The 23,546-nt window shown below is 35.1% G+C and overlaps 2 protein-coding genes across 3 annotated transcripts in view; both read left to right on the plus strand.

Annotated features, from left to right (window-relative positions):
* RAB22A (RAB22A, member RAS oncogene family) overlaps positions 1-15,507 on the plus strand; it is a 31,674-nt gene extending 16,167 nt beyond the window's left edge. Inside the window, exons 3-7 of the mRNA XM_069072472.1 lie at positions 2,436-2,517; positions 3,854-3,925; positions 4,253-4,359; positions 5,890-5,999; positions 7,988-15,507. Coding sequence (XP_068928573.1) covers positions 2,436-2,517; positions 3,854-3,925; positions 4,253-4,359; positions 5,890-5,999; positions 7,988-8,085 — 469 coding nt within the window. The 3' untranslated portion in view covers positions 8,086-15,507. The remainder of the gene's footprint in view (positions 1-2,435; positions 2,518-3,853; positions 3,926-4,252; positions 4,360-5,889; positions 6,000-7,987) is intronic.
* A 4,227-nt stretch (positions 15,508-19,734) lies between these two features.
* VAPB (VAMP associated protein B and C) overlaps positions 19,735-23,546 on the plus strand; it is a 69,823-nt gene continuing 66,011 nt past the window's right edge. Inside the window, exon 1 of one of the 2 annotated variants that reach the window (XM_069072476.1) lies at positions 19,735-20,363. In XM_069072476.1, the coding sequence (XP_068928577.1) occupies positions 20,306-20,363 (58 nt within the window). In that variant the 5' untranslated portion in view covers positions 19,735-20,305. The remainder of the gene's footprint in view (positions 20,364-23,546) is intronic. The other variant, XM_069072475.1, reaches the window with a different exon arrangement.

Consider the following 23,546-nt stretch of genomic DNA (forward strand, 5'->3'; position numbering starts at 1 on the left):
AGTTCATGTTACACAGCTTTTTTTAAATGTACATTAAAATTTACATAATAGTAACAGTTGCCTTGTTTGAGTCCCTTCTGAACTTGTTGTATTCGTTTGTTTTACTAATGGATGTCTCGTTCTGCATCTCTATTCTACCACCTCTGCCAAGAAGCAGAAGGAATGTTTCATTATCAGTATTTTGATGTTATGATTGATCCCTAAATCAGTCAGTACCCTGAAATGTTTTAGAGTTGTTTTCCTTTAAAATTATTGTGGTAATCCTCTAAATCATTTTTATCTATTCATTTCATCTGGCCGATCACATTATGCATGTCTTCCAAAGTTTCTTTGAATTCCTCATGTTTATCATTTCTTTTTGGGGGTGGGGGTGGAGCATTGTGTGTGTGTGTGTGTGTGTGTGTGTGTGTGTGTGTGTGTGTGTGTACATCCTTTCTACTCCCCTCCCCATTGAACAGTGAAAAAATAAAATAATAAAAATAAAATCCTTATGCATAGCACAGCAAAACAAATTCTCACATTGGACGTGTCCAAAACTGTATGTCTTCTTCAGGTTTAATTCCATCATCTCTCTTACAGGAGGTAATATGCTTCATTTTTAGTCTTGTAACATCATGGTTATTACATTAATCAAAATTTATTTCCTTTATGATATTATTGTATTCTAGTTATACCCATTTAACCTTGCATCATTTCTTGAAAGTCTTCCCAGTTTCCTCTGAAACATCCATTTTGTCACTTCTTATGGTACAATAGTATTTCCTTACACTAATATCCCATAACTTGTTTATTCATTACCCAAAAGGTGGGTACCCCCTTGGTTTCCACTTTTTGGAGCTGCTTTAAGTATTTTTGCACATATAGGTCCTTTTCCTCTTTGATCTGTAGGTTATAGACTAAAAGTAGTATTTCATGCTCACAGGATATAGTCAATTTAGTGACTTCCAAATTGCTTTCCAAAATGACTGGACCATTTCACAATTCTATCAGCAGTACATTAGTGTGCTTGTTTTTCTTCAGGACCTCCAGCATTTGTCTTTTTCCTATTCGTCATTTTGCCAGTCTTATAGATATGAAGTAGAGCCTCACTATTGCTTTAATTTGCATTTCTCAAGTAATTTTTAATAATTTGAAGCACTTTTTCTTATGATTCTTGATAATTTGGATCACTTCTTTTTAACACTCCCTATTTGTATGCTTTAACTAAACATTTATCTGTTGGAAAATGGCTGTCTTATAAATTTGTTAATTCTCTATCTTGTATGTGAGACTTAGCAGAGAAATCTTGCTGCAAAGACTATTTTTTCCCCAGTTAGCTGTTTCTCTTCTAATTTAAGTTGAATTGGTTTTGCTTTATGCAAAAAACCTTTTAAATTTTATGTAATCAAAATTGTCCATTTTATCTTGTGATCCTTTCTATCCTTGATAGGTTTGGCTGTGAACTCTTCTACCTATAGTTCTGAAAAGTAATATCTTCCTTGCTCATCTGACTTTTTAATGATGGCACTTTAACTTTTTAACATTTTCATCATATTTAATAGTTATACTAATTCAGTTATGTATACCAAAATGTGTTCAGCTGTTCTCAGTTCATGGACAGCTACTTTATTTCCAGTTCTTGACCACAATAATTACTGTTACAAGTATTTTTTGTACATATAAATCCTTTTCCTAATTTTTAACTCCTTGGGGTTTATATGTCTAGTAGTGATAGATCATAGTGTATTGCAGCTTAATGACTATGGAAATGTAGTTCTAAATTTATGTGTGCCACTTTTTAGGAAGGACTTTGACATAAGGTGGAAAGTTTCTGGAGTGCAGAAGCCAAGTTGGTGAAGGACTTTTAGTCCATCGCATAAGATCTGTTTGAGGATCTGGTATCCTAGAGAGAAGTCTTAGGTGGAACATGATAATTTTAAGTATTTGAGAGGCTATTAAATGTTAGAAGAGACTTGTTCTCCTTGACCCTTAAAGACTAGGAGAATGGAAGTTGCAAAGAGGCAACTTCTTATATCAGACCTGAAACTTGATGTAAGAAAAAAAAAATCCTAACAATTAGAATTATTCAAAAGTGGATTGGGCTACTCTAGAAGGTAGTAGTTTCCCCCCTCATTGGAGGCCTTCAATCAAAGCCTGGATGACTTTTGTCAGGTGTGTTGTAATAGAAGTTGTGTTTGGAGGCTAGATTAAACTGCATGGCCCTGAGGTCCCTTCTAAATCTAAAAGCTCTAAATTCTGAATTAGATGCTGATTTCCTCATTAAAGTTTGGGATTTTTTTAAGCATCGAGGCTGATGGATATGACCTATCAAATGCCCAGTTATATTTTAAACATAGTCATATAATTATGATCATTTTATAATTGATAATGTTTTGACGTTATTATTATTATTATTATAATTATGACAAACTGATATTTTTATTACATTTTCATAGAGCATCCTTTATGACCAAGACTGTCCAATATCAAAATGAGTTGCATAAATTCTTGATTTGGGATACGGCTGGACAAGAACGAGTAAGTGTGTGTGTGTGTGTGTGTGTGTGTGTGTGTGTGTGTGTGTGTGTGTAATTTTCAAGGCTTGAACTAAAGATCAAATTATATTCTGAATGTTACTGACATTTTTATGTTGGCTTAAGTCTTTAGCCTGTGCTAGAGATTGCTTTATTCTTCTTTGGATATACTAGTCTTTTTCTACTCAGAGCTCTTAAATCCCCTAATGGAGATGACTGTGTTGATGGATATTTAACATTTTAACTTTAAAGAAAATGCTGACCAGCACAGATGACAGCATCATTTGGAGCATTATGGATAAGCTAGGATTACATTCTCTAGGAAGTCAGGAGTCACTTACTAAGCAGTTATTATGTACCAGGCACTGTGCTAAGGACTAGGAATAGGACAAGTAGAAAGACAGAACCTGTCCTTAAGGATCTGACATTCTAATGGGAGAAGATAATACATAAAAAGAAGCTAGGGGGGATGGGGAGGAGATACTGTTGTAGGATGAAGGTATGTAGCACAGAGAAGAAAGTCAAGAGAGTCAAGAGGACAGCTTGAAGAGAAATGAAGACATGGAAGGATATAAGTGAATTAGGAAAAAAGAAGCCATACATATCATTTTTACAGAAAATAAAACTTCAAACTTAAATTCAAAATGGATACAACGTAACATTAGGTACTGAGTTTTCACAAACAATTAATAAAAATTAACCAAAAAGTTGGTGACTTTTAGTTAGCATAAATGAAAAATGGTACCATGCTCAGAAAGCTGAGCATATAGTGTTAAGGTAAACGATTAGAGAAGACTTCAACAGTACTGACTAAGTCTACCCTCCTTTTTTTCTTCAAGTAATTTTCTGAATCAAATAGAAAAAAAAATTGGAGAAGAAACTTGATTCTCAGAACTCTTCATTTCCCTTTAGAAGTGCATTTGATGCCTGTTATAAGTTGTGGGTTTGTTTTATCTTATTTTGACCTTATGATGATAGTGTTGGAACTGACATTTAAAGGATTTTTACATAAAAATTTTTAACATAAAAATGTGTTTATTCATGATACTGAACTCAGTTACATGTTTTAATTTAAATAGATTTAGTTGAGACATGTTTAATTCCTATAAAAGAGTATTTTGAATTATTTAGTTAATATTGCATTAAAATTGTTTCCATTGAGAGTTATCAGTTAAATAATTTGCTTCCAAAGTATGATTTGACTTACTTTGTTTGGATTATTACAGAGATTTTCATTTGTATAAGGGCAGATTGAATTTATACCTAGTGAAATTCACTGTCATAATTATGCTCATAATTCATAGTGCTGAAACAGCTTTCCATCTTTTTTCTCCATACAGTTTCGTGCCTTAGCACCAATGTACTACCGAGGCTCTGCAGCAGCTATAATTGTTTATGACATCACAAAAGAAGTAAGAGTATAGGCCTACTCAGCATCAAGTTATCCTGAGCAATGTTGTTTTGCAGGAGTGCTATTGGTATATTATAAGCACACTTAACCTTAAAGTTATAGAATCCTGCCATAATATCATTAACAGATATTCCATTTATAACATTTATGCTATTGTTTCTGTAGAACTAAATACCCCTGGAATGTGGTTTCTCCTAATGTCATATTTTCCTGGAACCAAATAAGAATGTTAGATAGTTGATGCCTGTACAAGAAGTTCTCTTTGAATTTTTTAATAATTTATATTTGTTGCTGATGTTTCTGAATACTTTTTCTTCCTTTTCAATAGGAAACATTTTCAACATTAAAGAATTGGGTGAAAGAGCTTCGACAGCATGGGCCACCTAATATTGTTGTTGCTATTGCAGGAAATAAGTGTGACCTTATTGATGTACGGTAAGTTATATGAATGAAAATTTGGTTGGAAAAAAAATCTTATTTAATTAGCAAGAACTACCCATGTGGAAATTTTTATTTTCATACTTTTTTTTATACTTACATTGCTGGAATCCTGAAATCCTTTATTTTTTTGTTAATAATATTTTTTCTCCAAATTACATGTAAAAACAATTTTAGCATTCAGGTTTTTTTAAGTTTTGAGTTCCAAATTCTATCCTTCCCTTCTTGCCCTCCCTCCTCCCTGGGAGGTTAACATTCTGATATAGGTTATATATGTGCAGTCATATAAAACATTTCCATAGTATCATTTTGTAGAAGAAAACTCAAAAAGAGAAAGGAAAAAAAAGAAAAGAAGGGAAACAAGGCAAAGAAGGAAGGAAAAAAAAGAAAGCATGCGTGCATACTTCAGTCTGTATTTAGATACCATCTATTCTTTCTCCGGAGGCAGATAGCATTTTTCATCATGAGTCCTCCTGAAATCCTTTAAATAAAATTATTTACAAAAATATAAAAATATTTTACAGAAATGAATAGGCATAGTTCTTTTAAAATTGGTGAGTGTTGATACTGTTCTGATATTAATAGACTTTTCCAATTTTAAAGCTAAAAGAGACCCTAAAGACCCATATATCCTAACCATCTCATTTTTACATATGAGGAAACAGAGACTCAAAAGGATTAATTTACTTGCCCATAGTCAGATAGCTATTTAGCTGACAGGTGTTATGTTCCCAGGAGACCTGCATTGATAGAGAAAATGAACATTAATCTCCTTTTTTTAAAAAAAAAAGTCATCTATAAACTATTTCTCATAGTTTCATTTATGGTTAAAAATCATCTAGTTGCAGAATATGAAGGCTCAAAAGACCTTTTGGGGCCCTCTAGTCCAACCCATATCAGACTGTCTGATGCACAGCAATCCCTCCAAGTGGGCCTCCAGTTTTTTCTTGAAGATCTGTAGAAAGGATTAGAATCTCCTCTTACCTGCAGCAGGCCAATCCATTTCAAAATAACTAATTGTTAGGAATTTTTTCCTTATGTCCAGCCCAATTTTGCTTCCACCACTCTACATTTCTTGTTATAACTTCTGAGGCCAATCAGAGTAAGTCTAATCCCAATTTCACATAATAGCCCTTCATGTAGTTGAAAATAGCTATCATTTCTCCCCTTAATTGTTCTCTTCATCAGACTAAATATCCCTGGTTTTTTTAGTCCCCTCATGTTATAGAAATCTGAGTCCCAAAATGTTTGTCATTCATCCAGCTTTTTTAATTAACCCCTTTGCTTCCTAGTTGAGAAACAAAATGTCATTTTCTGGTCCTTAGTTGTTAAATAAATTACTAGTATTTCAAAAATAAACTTGTGGAAGTGATATGGTTCAAGAGGATCAAATATTAAGGGAATCACCGTAATCAGCCATTACTCTTCATACTGCATTTGTAGCCATGAATCTTGTTAGTTACTGGGCAAAGAGCACTTTTATAATGTTAGTCATTAAGATTTGTCTCATTTATAATTATTTTTCAGGGAAGTCATGGAAAGAGATGCTAAAGACTATGCTGATTCCATCCATGCAATTTTTGTAGAGACCAGCGCTAAAAATGCGATAAACATAAATGAACTCTTTATAGAAATTAGTAAGTCCTCTTGTACTCACTGTGTATAATGTTTGCAAATAAGCTTACCTATCTTGTTAGTTTGAAATTCTCACTTGGATAAAAGAATTCTGTTTTCTTGTACTCACAAATCTAGAAGTATAAGCTAAACTGCTTTTTGTCTTTCATTGTTATTGCTAGAGTTTCTTCTTTTTTAAAAAAAAAAAGCAATTGGGGTTAAGTAACTTGCTCAAGGTTACACGGCCAGTTATTATTTCTGGGTGTGGTGCTGAGTATCTGAGCCCGGATTTGATCCAGGTCATCCCGACACTGGAGCTGGTGCTCTTACTTGCTGAGCCACCTGGCCACCCCATAGAGTTTCTTAAAGATTCTAAATCTTTAGACACCACTCTAGATCAGTGGTGTCAAACTCAAATAGAAATAGATCTATGCAGGCTACATATTGAATTAGAAAACCACAAATTAACATTATCTGTCATTTTTTTTAATCTTCTTAAATATTTCCCAATTTCATTTTAAACTGGTTCTGGTCTCACCTGGAAGTGTGGCTCACAGGCCACCTCTACTAATGCCAGACATTTTAGGGGATGGGTATGTGTGGGTGGGTGTGTATGGGTGTGGGTATAAAACCATTTACAGAAAAATGGACCTTTAATTTTATTGCCATAGAGAACTTCCTATAATGAAATTCCCTTGGCACAATATTGTGCAACTTATACCTCTAAATACTTACCAGGGTTGGGGAAGGGTATCACAGAGCAAAAAGTGATTTATCTAGTCTCAGTCTACTCAGTTGAGCTGCCTTTAACAAACCATACTGTTGAATAAGTAACATGAAGGGCATTAATGTCACATGAGTTGTGACATTTCCATATTTATCACTGTGAACATATTTCAGTTAACTATCCAAGGTCATTGAAAGTGCATAAGCAAAGTTAAAAAGAAATTGAGGTATCCACATTCAGAAAACTTACTTATAAAAATCCAAACTTACAGGGGTGAATAATTTTAAAATAATTCCTCACCACCAATGACAGTAATGTTTATGTTACATAATAACGGTTTGGTATCTTCAAAAGATATTGCTAAATGTGGTTCAGCATTTCATAGAATACATCTCTTCTAAATATCATAAGCTTTATGACCTTCACTCTTACGTGGGTACCAAGGAGAAAACTCTTGTTGCAGTATGTTTTGGAGGAGTATCATAGAATACTTGAAATGTTTTTAATTTAAAGCTTACCCAGTAGTTTAAAAAGTAAATTGTTATACTTTCTTCAATCAAGAGTTGTTAACTAATACAGTTTGAATGTGCTGTCAGGTGTGATTGATATGTTGCTGATTTTCCTGAACTAGTAGTTTTTTTGTTGTTTTTTGGTCAAGAGTAAGGGCAGATAGGTGGAGGATGAAAAAAATTTTTTAAAAGAAAGTTAATGTACAAATTCAGAAAAGGAATCTTAAGTGTCACAGTGAACTGAAATATATGATATTATTTTGTCACTGATGAATGACATTTATTTGTGCTTTTTTGGTAAAATTGCTTTACATATATTATCATATTTGGTCCTTAGAGCAGCCCTATAGGGTAGATTTTACAAATAATTTCCCCATTTTACAGATAAGAAAGGAATTAGAGGTTAAATAATATACCCAAGGCTATGGAAGCAGAAGAGCTTGGACTTTAACACAGGTTTTCTAATTCTAAATAACACAACAGCCTTGACATTTGTTATTTGATAATTACTACTTTAAAATGTGTTCTTTGAAAATACCCAACTTGAGTTTTCCAAAATATGAATAGTTTCAACCTAATATTTCAGTTATTTCACTTTGGACTCCTGTTTATAATTAACCATTTTTCAAAAAATTAATTTTATGTTTTAAGAACTAGCAAAAGAGAAAACTCTTACACTGTATTTTTGTAGGTGAAAGTTGTTGATTACTTACACAAGGCTGAATTGAACGTATAAAATCCTCTGATTTCCTTATCTTGGCTGCTTTTGAAATAGGTCGAAGAATTCCATCAACAGATACTAATCCCTCATCTAGTGGTAAAGGCTTCAAATTAAGAAGACAGCCTTCAGAGCCAAAGCGAAGCTGTTGTTGACTGATATGCAGCAATTCAGACTTAATTATAAAGTAGGTGGTCCTGAAAGTTATGGGGGTGTTTTGAGTATACATGTTTTGAATTTTCACCTGACTGATCATCGTACACAGAGAGAGCCTGCAGAAATCAACCAGTTTGTAGTATCGTTGACTTCCTGAAGACTGCAGTTGTGAAATTTCAGTCTGTTTACGTCTATTGTGTAAAGAATTTCTTGTATTCAAAGAGAATACATATTTGAAATTTTGACCTTACTGAAGAGGAATGTGTAATTGTATGGATAGTAGCATTAAAATGTTTAATAGTTTTGTAATCAAGATTTTATGTCATGTTTTGTAAAGGGAAAATGAGCACTTTTGTGGTTCTTGAAAAAAAAAGCCTTGTAGAAATTGTAATTTTGAGACTTATATTACTTTATTTCCCATTATCATTGCTATAGTAAGCTGTACCATTTTAAATTTGAGTGCATATCCGTAGTGGAAAGAAGATAATTGTTACTTTGTATTCAAAATAAGTTATTTATAAAACTGATGGAAAGGATCTCATCCCCTACCATCCCTAAAGCACTTTTCATTAAAGGTATTAGCCATGGATGGATACATGCAATGAATTAAGAACATTAAATAATCCTTTCTTTTTTTACTATAATTTATGTTTAGGCAGATGCATCATTGGCACCTTTTTAGATAAGCTCTCATGATCAAGATGGTGATACTAGATAACACAGCAAACTGAAAATGTTTTGAACTGACTGGCAATAAAAAAAAAAGCAGTAGTGTAAATGCTGTCAATGTTTTTATTTAACCCAAATATTTTGGGGGGAAATAATTATTTTTTGTTTAGCACATGTAAAGTTTTATACCATATTTAAGAGACCCATACTTAAAGCATTATAAAATCTGTAAATACAATAGAAAATTTAAAGTTTTTCATATAGTATCCCATTTAGTCTTACATTGAGGCCTCTACATACTCATCCATTAAAGTTTTCTTTGAGGAAACTACTTTTTGAAGCACATTTGTGATATTGTTCTAAGAAGAGTAAATAGAACTTGAATTGAAAATACTTTAAGATTTTGTCTGCTGGTCCCATTGCACTGTGGATGAGCATATTAGGTTACATACTACCTTGACAGCATCCACATTAACTATGCTTGGAGCAAGAGAAGGGAGGGTCAAAGTCTAAGTCATTTACCTGATGTCTGTACTAATTAATTACTCTTTAGTCTCCAGGCAAACCTAAAGCCAGTTTTTTTTGTTTTTTCTCTTAAATGAATCTTTAGTTTTAGCAGCCCCTCTTAGCTTTTAGTATCCTTTTATTTTTTTCTGCTCATGCTAGTGATAACCCTCACTCCTACTTAGGGATATAGTGAGTTTTTCATATAACCTAAAAATAAAGCATTTAACTATGCTATCTGGAAAATTTTTTTCTTGGTCTAATTTGGCATTTCATCTTTAGTTTTTTAACTAAAGGAAATTTTCAAGATTAAGGAATGAAACGGCTAGGACTATAAACTAAATCATGAAATCAGAACTAACCTTATGTTAAAACAACAAATTTTTAAATAATTGTTTTATGTACACACATGGTATGTATGGATTCTGATGGAAAGTTATCTAGAACATTGTAAATATTTTAAGCTCTTTTTGACTTTGGGATATATAATATCAATGAAGCAGCACAGCTAAAGTTCTGGCAGTCTGACAGTATATTTTTTAAAAAATCTTTTGAGCTACCTAATATTTTCTTGTCATTAGTTAAACTTGGAAGGAAAATGTACAAGCTTCTCTCTTAAATTTGAAGAAAAATTGGAACCTGATGTTAACTTTACATATCCTCTTCTATACTTTGGCTGCTCTGTCCATAGTATTTTTGTTGCTTTGCCATGCCCTTACTTAGAAAAAAGCAAAATACAAAAGTTATGCTTGGAAGTTGGTTGATTACTGAATAGACAATGAATGCCTTTTGACCCTTCCTGCCTTTTATATGTCTATAAAAGATGATAAAAACTTTTAAAGTTTTACATTCCTGCCACCAAATAAATCAACTGAATTTCATGCTGCTATTCTGATTTAGTGTCTAGAGGATGTTAAAGCACTTCGTTGTTTGCAATAATATTGTAACATTTAATGTCGTATCTTAAATCCCTTCAGCCATTAGCAAACCATTTCTCTTTTTGCTTTCTGCTACTTTTACATTATATGTAAAAATGCATGTATTCCTATCAGGAAGAGTGGCTTCAAGTTTATACATCCATAACTTTTCCATATGCATTTCAGGGACCTTTTTTATCTCTTTACTCTTCTACCTGTCACCCATCCAAGAAATTGGCATAATACAGCATATGATGCTCCAAAAACCATAAAAGGAAATAAGAATGAAACCTCAAATATTCTACCACTGCTTTCCACTGAAGATAAAATTATGATGTCCCGTTTTTGTAATGCCTTTCTGACAGGTAAAGATGATACCCAACTTTGTAGGCAGTGTTTTATTTTAGCATTTTTAAATGGTTACAAATCAAACCACAAATGATTCATACTGCCTGTTTTGCACAGTCTTATACCATATTGTTACAACTATATTTGAAAGAAACATAGTAAGAGAAGCTTGGCATAATGGATTGAGAGTCATGATGACCTGGGTTTAATTCTCATCTCTTAACACATCCATAGTGGCTGTTGGATCCTGTGGGAGTTCCTCAGCTTCTCAGTGCCCTGGGCAGCTCTCTAAAATAAGTTGCAAAGAAGGTTCCATTCTGTAATTGGGACAGGGAGGGAGTCTCTCATTCAGAGCACCCTTCCTCCACTAATGTAATCATAGTTTAAAAACAGCATCATGCAACTGCCTATCTCAGCCTACTATAGAATTCCTTTTGACTCCCATCTGACAGGGAATTGAAGGTTTTAAGGATGTTTTTTAAATTATTTGCTCGAAATGTATGTTTGCCCCTATTGAAAGTTGAATTATATTCTGTCTAACCCTAGAAACAACTAGTTTCTAGAACTTTAGAACTTTTAAATATTTTCTGATTTACAAATATCAGGTTGGTTAGTGATTATTACAACATAATTGTAACCGTCATTTTTAGGAAGGATTTTCAGTTTGGGGGTATGGGAGTAGGGGATGTGTTTAGGAGACATTAGGACTTATTCCACAGTCTAAGTCCCTAACCCCCAAGGGAATTTTGTTATTAACTTATATACATTATGAAAGAAAATGACAATTACACATTCAAATTTTAAAGGTCAGGGTTTTTTAATAACCTACTTCTTCATTAAATTGAGGGGTTGTTTGTTTTTGAAATGCCAACATCTAACTATATATTCATAATTTTAAAATATATATATATGTACATATATATATGTAGACACACTGCTACATATTATCCCTTATTCCGTCTAATTTCCATTTATGAAAGAACAAAAATTTTTTTGTGTGGTGGATATTGTTGGTCTGTTCCTTGGCATAATGATTTTTGATTTACTCATATAAAGGACAACTACTTTCACATTTCATAGTCTTAAATCTTGTTCATTAGCAGGTATCTTCGAGAAAATAGATCTAGGCATTCTAAATGAAACTGTAAAATTTTGAGTAATGGAAACCCTTTACAGAATTACTTAAGTGTTGCTTTAAACGTATTGTCAAACCAGTTAAGTTCTAGTACTGTAATGTGGAGTGTAAAAAGGCAATGTTTTATTATTTTTTTAAAGCAGTTGTAGTTCTGGTTGTGATTAAGTAATTGGCATCTGAGTCCTAACCGATAGAAATGTGATATCTACTCACTAATTATGTGTTCGTTTTACAATATGAGGCTGCATTAAAACAGATATTGCACAAATTTTTTCTTGCCTCTTGCTCCCAACACACTGAGAACTTGATACATACATTCTTAAAATGCAGTTGGTTGGTGGTGCATAATAACTTGTGCATGTAAATAACTTTTGGGGTTTCAATATAAGTAGTATTAGAATTCTGTTTCTCCCAGAGGAAAAGCTAGTGGAAAAATTCATTCCTCAACAAATTTAAATATCCCTATAAATATACATACCACTATATTCTACACATCTCAACATTTAGGGAAAAAGGTCTTAGCACCAAAATCCTAGTTATTTTTAGGTACTGTATTACTTTGGAATTTCCCATCATTGAAGTTTTGCTACGGTGTTAGTTTTTTTTTTTTTAACTAAAAATTACATTCCCATTGCACCCATACTTAACTAGTCATTGAATCTTGCCTAAGTTTTGTTTGTATAAATATACATATATGATACACATATTTAAACAAGTATAAATCAGTAGTTGAATTTACTAAGCATTTAGTAAGCATTCCTCTATGCCAGATACTGTGCTAAGCACTGGGGACGCAGATAAAAATAAAACAGTCCTTGATGTCATGGAATTTACATTTTATTGGATAACAAAATGGGAGACTAATGACAAATGTAAAACCTTTATCCAAATTTTGCTGTAGGGATTTAACACTATTTGTGTTCCCATTTCACTTATGAGTAGAGCTCTACCTCAACACAACATTAAAATGGGAGAAACGAAATGCACTTTTAATGTTCAGGACAGTGTAACTCCAGCTTGCTGAAAAATGTAGAATGAGTCTTAACTTTCATCAAATGATAAAATGGGTCAAGATGATTTTAGATGGCTTATTTAAAACTCCTTTCCAAGGGATTGTCAAAGATTTTTATTTTTATTATTTTTAAGCTTATTTGGTAGCTTGGAAGTGAAAGTTTCCTGAGAAAAATGAAAAAAAATAAAAACTAAGGAAAAATCCAAACCCTGATTTAGCAGAAATTTGCTTATTTTGATTTCTAAAAATTAAAAGATTTGAACCTCTTATTTAGAATAATAATAGGATAGTGTGAAATTTTCATTTTATTTCATGTGAAAATAGACACAGAAAATGGTAAATATTTGAGGGACCTGAGTTTTTTAATATTATATCCAGAGGAATGCTAAATAAGACTTTTGTGATTGAGTTCCTCTTAATGAGGGAAAGAAACATAATCCAAAATTTTTAAATTCTTGAGGGTTTTTTGCCCACTTAGGAGAAAACAATTCTCAAAATATAGCAGAACTTAATTTAGCATAAATTAGCTTGATATTTTAGAACATTAGAAATTAATGTGCTTATGCTTATTCTCTGTTAGATTACAACTGATAATCATAGATATGTTGTCCCTAAACCAAAGTACCTAGAAGTAAAATAAAGCCTTAACCCTTATGATGTGTCCCCATCCCTTCCCCTTAACATTGTATTTATTATTATGATTAATTTATTATCATGTTCAAATGAAACCATGATCTTTTAAAAAACAGAAATTTTTTATTAATGTATTGATGCCCAATATGTCATCAAAATGTTTGTTTCCTAACAAACAAAAATACCTTAAGGTTCTTTCCGTAACTAAGAATTCACTTCTGCTAGCTCACTTCTATTTTCCAAATACTTATGGTCCTAAAAAGGGCTCCTTAATTCTTAAAAGACTTTTGAAAAATGAATTCAAATATGACTCCCTAATCATTTGACAAAAATACTCGTGATTCTCTTATATTATCACAAGATTTGATTTGTGAACTTTACAGTAATTTATAAAGTAAATCATATAAAGGAAAAACTTAGAGGAAATAATCAGAATTATCAAGCATTTTTGGTGAAGGATCTTTCCGCTCAAATTGTAGTTCTATTGGAAACACAAATGTGTTCCCACTAAATCTTACCATGTAATTTATAAAGGCTTATCTTGTCTTCCCAAAGGAGGATCTCAAAACTACTAGAATGCAAGTCTGATCCTAAAATGTAGCATAATAAACCTACCTTTGATCCTTTCACCAAATTTGTAAAACTTTGGGGCTAAAATGAGTACTTAGCACAACTATACCTAGGTTTAATTTCATGTTTTGGAAACTTGTCAATTCTGTCTATATTTGATTTGTGAGTTTTATATGTCCCTTATAGTTTTGATATTCAATGACCCTGTGATCATAGGGTCGTTATATATTTTTAATATTCTAAATTTATAGTAAAACTGGATTATCATAGATATATATTTTCCCATTTACTGATGAAGAAGACAGTTCTTGGTGGTGAATTTTAATTTCTATTCTGTTTTAATATGTGTAATTATAGAACCTGCTAATCTTCAGTTTCCACATGTGCAGCTTCTCCAGAATAACCAGTAAATTGTCACACACACACAAATTCTCATGCCAATTGTTGATGTTCAATAAGAGAAAACAACTGCTTGGCTGAATTTTTATTTGCAAACAGTTGTGGCATTGTGTAGACAGAGCCTTATTGTCCTGTAATATAAAACCTTTTATTCTGACTTGTCTAGTCATGATCTTTACTTTTTGGGAACCTCACAAGATTGTTTAGCATTCCTCTGTACTAAAGAATTTTACCTCTTGCCTTCTGTGTAAAGACTACTTCTTGCCTTATTTTATTAACATTCTCATGCTTACAGTGAAAGTTCCTCTAAAGGTCAATTGTACCTTCAAACATGTTATTGTCCTGACATTCCACACTGTGCTGCCTTATGTCATTTAAAGTGGTAAGCTTTTTAACAGCTCCTTCCAACTGAAGATTAAAGAAGTAACTATCATTGTCAGAAAATGTGGAGGCTAATTTTAAGTAAATTTCACTGTTTTCAGAGAGGTGTGAGAAACACCAAATTATGGCACACCATCTACTCTTATTTTCTAAAGTGTCTCTCACTTTCAGTGAGAGTAATTTAAAATGTCAAAAGTTAACTTAATTCTTAGCAGAGTATTTATGATATACCCCCCCCCAAAAAAAGTCTTGAATTTAGATCCTGAAATGTCGATTAAAAGTTAGCCCTTTGTACCAGCAAACCTTTTCTTCTCCTATGAATGAATGTTATGCCTTTCCAAAGTCTGATGCAAGGGTTAAGATATTTGTGCCTTTTTATAATAGCATAATGAAAAAAGAATTAAGCTGTTTATAGTTGCTTTGTAGCACTATAAACTGCACAGATCTACAGCTATTGCTTCACTGCATGACATGTAGCTCGATTACTAGTGATGAAATATTGTAGTCATGGTTGCCAAGCTTATATGAATGGTTTGAAACTTTATTTTTACAGTCTTAATCTTAGGCTGGACCTAAGAGTCTATGTATAAACATTAGTATGATGTCTGTATTGTTTATAGAAGCCGACCAAGAAACCAGAATTTTGATTGCTGTAAGATGTTTCTGTTTATACTCATTCGATAGGTAGTTGCAAATAAAGGTTGATTTGGTATATCTTAAATTACATTGTTTCAGCTGAGTCATTCTACAGACTTTTATAATGTAATGAATGATGTGCTAAATCACTGCAGGTTTATGTTGTATTGTGAATGAATGTAAACGTTTTACTAATAAAATATCATGTTTACAAACATGTAGACTTGTTTTCTAGAATGGTTTTTCTTTGTTGTATGATTTAAGGAGCACATTTTCCTTCAAATCAAAATTTCTCAAATAGTATATCTAAGAGAGTTTTCCAAGACAGAGTTGGGAAACTAGCCACAGAACTCACAACTGTAATATGGGCAAGCTGCAAGAATGAACCAGCTGTCTTTACTTTCTAGGTCGTCCTTCTGTATGGTTCTAGTCTTTCTCATCCTGTTTGATGCCAAGAAAGGGACCAAAACTGCCAAGGCCAAGATTAGCCCTTTCTTTTGAGGGTAGAGTTGACTTGGTCAAAGAGTCATGAAATTAAAAGTTCAAGACTCATTTCACTTCAAACTTACTGTTTATCAGAGATGCTAGTGTTCCATTTGCAGTCTACATGTGAATATTGTTATTGTATACATGATACTGTATTCATGACGAAAAAAGGAATAACGTAATTTTTTCATTTTCTTTTAGCTTTTTGGAGTCAGGATCTTTTTTTTTTCCTGTTGCAATATGCTCGACAGTACCAACCTACATGCTTAGACAGGGCAGGCAGTGCCTAGAACATGTTTTTCAGATTTCAGATAATTTCCCAATTTATTGGTAACTTTCATTTGAAATTAAGCGCCAGACTTCTAGTGAGGTAGTGATTACGATAACTAACATTTAAGGCTTAAATTAAAGCTTTTAGGTATTTTTAGTCCAATAAATACCAGCTTAAAATATGCTGCCCTGCTGAAAAGGTCAATATTGTTTGGGAAACCAAGCATCAGTTTTCTTAGATCTTTCATTATAACCATTAAATTATTTCTTTAAAAGGAAGAGAAAAGAAAATACATATCCTGGAGGGTTCTTGACACAGATTGTAGTTAAAAGAAATTTACATCTGACATATTGTCAGAATGAATTAGGGTGTAGTAAGACCCATTTGTTTTAATAGGGACCCCAAGAATTTAGATTTTCATTTTAAACAGTGCTGCCTGAAACTTCTCAGTATTTTCTAGCAGTTCCACATTACTAGAATTCAGAAAGCACCTTTAATAGTTGAAATTTATTATACTGCTTTATGGTTTGCAAAATATTTTGCATATATTCATTTGGCTTTCACTGAACCCCTGTAGTGCTGAAGAAGACTTTTGAGAGTCACTTGGACAGCAAGGAGATCAAATCAGTCAATCCTTAAGAATTTGATTCAGGCTATTCAACTGGAATGTCAGTCAATAATGAAGCTGAAGCTTAAATACTCTGGTCACATAATGAGAAGACAGGACTCCTTGGAAAAGACCCCGATGTTGGGAGAGATTGAAGACAAAAGGAAAAGGGGATGACAAGAGAATGACATGGATAGATAGTATGGAAACAACAAACATGAACTTGGACAGACTTTGAGAGATAATGGAGGACAGAAGGGTCTAATGTAGCAATGGTCTATGGGGTCATGAAGAATCAGACGGCTGAACAACAATCCTGTGACAATGTCTTATTAAGCCCGTTTTACAGATAGGGAAACAAGTTGCAACTTTTCCATGGTCACACAGCAAATGTCTGTTGCATAATTTGAACTTGGGTCTTTTTGTCTTCAGGTTTAGCATTTTCCCACAATACTAGATTGCTATATAAAGATTATAAAAATTAAAGTACCTTATTTATTGTAAGCAATGTGAAACAACCAAATTGATTTTTTAAGTCATTTTCTGAGTCTTTGATAAATAATAGATCCAGAAATCTTTTAAATAAACTGACTACCATATAATGTGGGAACAGCCTTCCAAGGCTTTACTAAGATTCTACTTACCTTTCTGGAAACAGCGATTTTAAAAAACGAAATGCTTAAGTTTAAACTTAAGGTCAAATAATATAGTACCTAGATGCTTTTCATGGTGCTAACACTAACATCAGCATTTCCATCTGCAGCTAATATCAAGTCTTAATGTATGGAAGAATGAGAATAAGAAATAATTATGAAAAAACCAACAAGAACTCATTTTTAACCAATGTAATTTGCAATGTAAATGTGATAGACTATCACATAGTCTATTTAAATTATAAAACATCTAAATTTGTTTTTACTTTAATATGTTATTACAAAAGCAATAATTCCACATTTGACAGTTAAGATGTTGGGGATTCTTTTTCTATTACCCTTGATTTCTTTTTGAGCTAGCCTTTTGCTAGCACAAAATGACAATTTTTACAAGTGGGACAGGGTATAATTATAATATTTACCAGTTCCTTGGTAGAAAGTTTTAAAGCCTCTCATGAAATATGAAGATTATAGAGATCAAATTCATTTTTTAAAAAGTACAACAAGTTCTAAGTGACTGAGTTCAAGTAGAAAAATCTTCACTTAGAAAGTTTCTTCAGTATTTAAATAGAGCAAACCAATATACAAGCTAAAGTGATCTGGCAAATGTGGAAGAACATTTGAAGTAGAAAAAATAGCATCCAAAGTGACTGTTAAATACAAATCACTTTCTGGACAAAGTTGATTTCATATATCTAACGCTGCTGTTTGACACACTTAATTATTCATTGATATAACAGATTGATGACTACTACATATGAGCTGATTTGTACTTGGATTTAGAATACTAACCCTGCATATCTCCGAAGAGCTGAGGGTAATTTAACATGTGGCACACAATTAACATGTTAATATTTTTCATATTGCAGCTTTTAAATATAGATAAACCAAAGTTGTCAGTCTTCAAAAGGTCATGTTTAAAAAAAAACAAATGAAGAAAAGCAAAATGATTTAAATTACTTAGTGAAATGAGAAAGAAGAGTCTTTTTAAGCCACTGAATGCAAAACTATAGTCTGAACAACCCCAGGATCAGAAAGAGGCCTGCTAAAGATGAACAGAGAAGCATGAACAGCTGAAGAGGTGGGATACATTATAAATAAATACAGATATATACTGTAGCCTACTTCTTAATGTTTCAAAACAATCTTCCTCTTTGTTGCAAATTTTAGTAGGCTGATTCATCATCATTTATGGTCAGGTGTTAAAACGTTTCTACCAATGAAAAGCCTACACAAATAAATATCAGAACCAGACTTTATGGATCCTAATTGTCTATAGTGATAAATTACTGTCACTGATAAATTATTATATTAAGGAATTGAGCTAAGAGAATAATAGGGAAAATATTTATTTTCAGAAAACTTCCACAGAAGATGATAGAAGATATTTCATGGTCTTTCCCTTTCTTTGCTGATGTAAGTAAGACTTTCACTTTAATTATATTTTATAGACTAGTCTGAAGATACCTTCAGAGGCTTTCAGAAAACTGTGGAGCACCTGTTACTCAACATATAGGAACGTCAGTAGGGTCTAACATAGATCATTGTCCCGACTGGCAGAAAACTCGAGTTAAAGGCCACTTTTTACTAATAGTATGTTGTTAAATTGTGTGCAATTTCTCCTAATGGGATTTTCTTGGCAAAAATACCAGTGGTTTGCCATTTCCTTCTCCAACTTCTTTTACAGATGAGGAAATGGAGGCAAATGGGGTGAAGGGACTTGCCCAGGCTCACACTGTTAGTAGGTGTCAGAGGTCGAATTTGAATTTGGGTCCCCCTTACTCAAGGGCCAGAGTGCTATCCACCTAGTTGCAGCATGACGATGGACAAAACAATTGATTTCTCTTGGCCTCCGTTCCCTCATCTTTAAAATGGGGGTAATTATCCGGAGCCCAGCCTATATAATAGATTAGTGAATCAAATGATGGAGACCGGTGGTAGAAACTGTTGAAAGGTTATATACAAACATTAGGCATTGTCAGAATAATACACGTGCACCTGGGTCGCTTAAGTTCATTCACATGTTTGAGAGTTAAAATTCATATTCACTTGAACATTGCTGCTATTGATTACCATGGTTCCGCTTACAGCCCCCTGGTACCATCCTTCCAGGCCACCTCCGGGCAGAGGTAACTCTCTGGTGGGGTAGAAAGAATGGTAAAAGCCGGCAGCCGACACCCAAGAAAGAGCTAGGCATGGTCTCCAGAAATAAAAGCAGTGCCAAGGCAGTGCTGTGGAGCGCCTTTGCTCCCCATTCCAATGCGTGTGTGCCGCCGTGTGCGCACCTCGCCCCACGCCCTTGCCATTTCTGGGGCTCTCAACGCCCACATGCTCCCGGAGGTCCCAGCCCCTCTACCCCCTACCCTTCGCCACGCGCTCCGCCCCAAGCGCCACGCCCTCTCTCTTGGGCGCGCGGCCCTTCTGCCCTTCTTTGCGCGCGAGCTCTTCCCTCCCCGTCCCAGTCAAATCTAGCACGCGCGCATTCTCCCCGGGCTGGAAAAAGCCCAGGTGGATTTAAAGAAGGAAAAGGCTTTTGCAGTGATCGCTACGTCAGCTCCGGCCTCTCTCTGGCCCTCTTCGTGCTGCATCATCACAGTCGCCTCCTCCTCCTGCTGCTGCTGCTGCTGCCGCCACCACTACCTCCTAACTCTTTCTCCTTTGCTGCTTGCTCCCTCTATGCCTCTCCCTCTCTCCCTGGGTCTGGCTGTGGGTCTGCGTATGCGTGCGTGCGTGAGTGCGTGTGTGCGAGTGAGTGTGTGTGTGTGAGTGTGCCGAGCCGCTGCTAGGCTTCCTGGGCATCTCGCCGCCGCCCGCTCTGTACCAGTTCGCCGCGACCCCTCTCTGCTTTCCGTCTGTGTTCCTTTAGAATTTTTTTAAAATATATTTTTCCATGTCATCTTTATTTTAATCTCCCTGGGTCACCAAAACTGGTGCAGCTGGAAGCAGCAGCCTCCACCCCCTCTCCCGCCCCCGCCCCCTCCCCCCAAATCCGAGGAATATGGCGAAAGTGGAGCAGGTTCTGAGCCTAGAGCCGCAGCACGAGCTCAAATTCAAAGGTAAGAGCGCGGGGACCCGGCCACTCGCCGAGGCGTTTGCAGTCACTGGCAAAGGCACCACTGGCAGCCATTTTCCGGGGGCCCGGGAGAGGCAGGAGCGAATAAAATGTCCTTCAGGTTTATTTATCGGGTCTCTGTCTGTGTGCGTCTTTGCCGCTTTGAGATCTCTTCTTCTCCCCCTCCCCCCTTCGATTAAGCCTTAAATTTTCCTCCCCCGCCCTAGAAAATGCGTTTAGGAGGGGCGTCCACCTGTTTATTGTATTTACCGGGTCTGAATTTTGTATATTTTGGGACCGGGCCCCACTTTACTTGCTCATATACAAAACCCTGCTCTTCCTCTTCCCACACCCCATGCTTCCAATACCCCGCACTCCCCAAACAGAAGACAAATAGCCTGGAGAAGGGAAGGCTCAGATTCAGGGCCACTGCTACTCGCTGGGCGTTTGCATGTCAGCGCAGGGAGGACTGGGTGGGTGCCGGGAGCTGGGGTGGGGGGTGGGGTGGGGGAAGGGCTGAGCTTCTGGGCCTCTGGTTTGTGCGGGACCGGGCGGTGGGGATTTTCCAAACCCTCTTCCCCTGGGCCCCATATTTATGACATTCTGGTGTTGTGCAGCAAAAAAGAAATCTTGAAATTTCTTTTGCCTTTCTCCTTGGGAGGAGTGTTTCTTTTTTAAATGACTTGACTTTACAGGATTCTGTTTCCTTCATCTCCTCCGCCCCCTGCCCAGTTTTATACCTAGAGAAGCTGCCCCGGTTTCTGCATACTTTCCTTATCCTTCCGTAGCCATTCCTACTAAGGAGTTGTGTGTAAGCTTTTTTGGTGGCAACCTAAGTAAATGGTATTTTGGTCTTGGTGTCTCCTCTCTTTGCTCTTCTTAGAACTGTCAGGGCTGCCGGGAGTTTTGAAGAGGGGATAGATACCAAATGCAACGTGTGCAACTGGTTCTAATTTGTATTTGCAAGGAAACCTAGGGCCTTTTAACCCAGTGTTTGTCAGTATTTCACATTAACTGTTGTTTTGCTTATCCTTCCCGCTCTTGACGGGTTGGTAGAAAGCATCCTAAAACTATTGCTGTCATTTTCCTTCGTAAAACCGACAATGTGCAGGAACTTATCGTTTCCTATTTAAAATTAACTAACCCCACATAGTTGAAGCTGCCAGAAGAGAAGATGTTTTAATGAATGCTGTCATATGGGACATTGCAACTTAGTAACTACTCTCAAAGTATGTAGGCTAGTTGCTACATTACTAAAACAGGGTAAGCTACTGTAATGACTTGATTTTTTTTTTTAAGCAAATGTTGGTGGAATAGTGATTTCCATTAGAGTTGTTCCTAAGGGCCATCACCCAGGTGTGTGAAGTAATAAGGGCTGACACGAATAGTTAATTCCAGGTTAGTTTTATGCCTGGATAAACTGCCCTTTGTTGGCATAGGTTTGGCTAGTTTCCAGTTAAAACTATGTTGCTGTTCTCCCTCAAAATCATTCCTAGGTTGTTATTGCTGCTTCTCTTAACACATCCCAACTTCATTTATCTAAGTCCTCAGTAGTAGAAAAAGGAGCCACCTATAACTAGTGGAAAGCCTGAGGAATTCTATTCTAGGCCACTAGAAAATTGTTGTGAGGCCATAATCATGTCCCTGGAGGGCTAATGTCATTTTAGAAGTCTGTTTATCTGCTTGCTGTTATCTTTAAAACTATTCTATGCGTGTTGGTAGATTCTATCTTTTTTGTATCAAACTATTCCTTTAAAGAAGGGAGCCAGTGTGAGAAGAGTTGGATGCAAATGAGCAGTAGCTCAGAGTGAATTTCTGCAAACTAAGGTTGAATTGGGTGCAATAAATGCCACTGAAGAAATAACTTTTGTTAATTATCACTTGTGAAGGTGGCACTCTACTAAGAGAAGAGGTATTTTGGGGATTCAGTATGGTATAATGCAAAAAACACTGAATCTGAGGTCAAAGGACCTGACTTTGGGCATCCCACTGAACCTCTCTTTTTGGCCTCAGTTTCTTCATCTGTAAAATGAAGAAACTGAGCTAGATGATCTTTAAGGTCCTTTCCAGCTCTAAATTATGAAAGTATTCCAAATAGTCTGTGCTTGGTGTTCCATCTTCATCATCAGATGAATCATCTTTATGTGGAAACCCTTAGTGAAAGTAAGAAATGGGCTTTCTAGAAAAGAGAAAGAAGAAAACCATTTTTTAGTGCTTTCACTGCTGGAGAATCAGAATCCCAGAAATCACATCACTCAAAGCAACTCCACCTTCATCATATGTGTCAGGTGAAGAGTAGCATATGAAGGACAGATGCCTATGGAGCTTAGATAGGAACACAGAAAACATTTAAAAATATCTTTGTAATGCTTAAATTATAAACTGAACTTAACCACAAAATTAGCTAGAGAGTCATCAGCAGTCCTTGCTCTGCAGAGATCATATTCATTACAGTGCAGAAACAAGCGAACATTGCCAGCTTTTTCACCATATCCACCTTAAAGGAAAGGATAAATGTGTACGATATTTTGGGGGAAGAAGAGAACAACAGAAATATCTATTGTTTTGAACAGTTCTTACATATTAGACTCTTTATTATTATGGAATAAGCAACCTAAGAATGACTTTGATTTATATATCCTGAGACTTCTTTTTATTAGATAGATCTTTTCGTGGGTATGCTGCAATATATACATATATATACATGCGACTTACAGAAGAAAGGAATTAGAACATGTTTCAATTATCTCACTCAGCCTTATATTTTAAGCCTCAAATATGACTGCACTATCTTGTGTTGTTAAATATTAAAACAAAGAAAATTGATCAGTCTGGTGGCTTCCTGGAGGAAGTAGGATGTAAAGGGAGTACTACAGAATTTTTATGAAGTATTTATTAGATGTCAGGAATAACACAGAAGCTTTTTTGTCAAGAATAAGGAGACCCATTCCTAGAAATTGGGGACTTTGAGATTCTCAATTTAGGGAGCTTTGTGTGTCTTTTGTGTTGCTCTTACCCTATTGGCAGCTTTTAAGTGACCTGCCCTTTCCCAAGGCCTACTCCATGTCTTTCTCCATATCTATTCACTCCCAGAAATCTCTTTCCTCAGAATAAAAAAGTCTTCTTAGGAAGTTTTTTTGATAAATTCCCTTGCTCCAAATGTAAGCCAGTGCCAATTTTACCTTTT

Source organism: Petaurus breviceps, unplaced genomic scaffold, assembly GCF_028583685.1.
Source record: "Petaurus breviceps papuanus isolate PSGF00001 unplaced genomic scaffold, PetGlider_PUasm1.0 90847, whole genome shotgun sequence".
NCBI classification, from domain to species: Eukaryota; Metazoa; Chordata; class Mammalia; order Diprotodontia; family Petauridae; genus Petaurus; species Petaurus breviceps.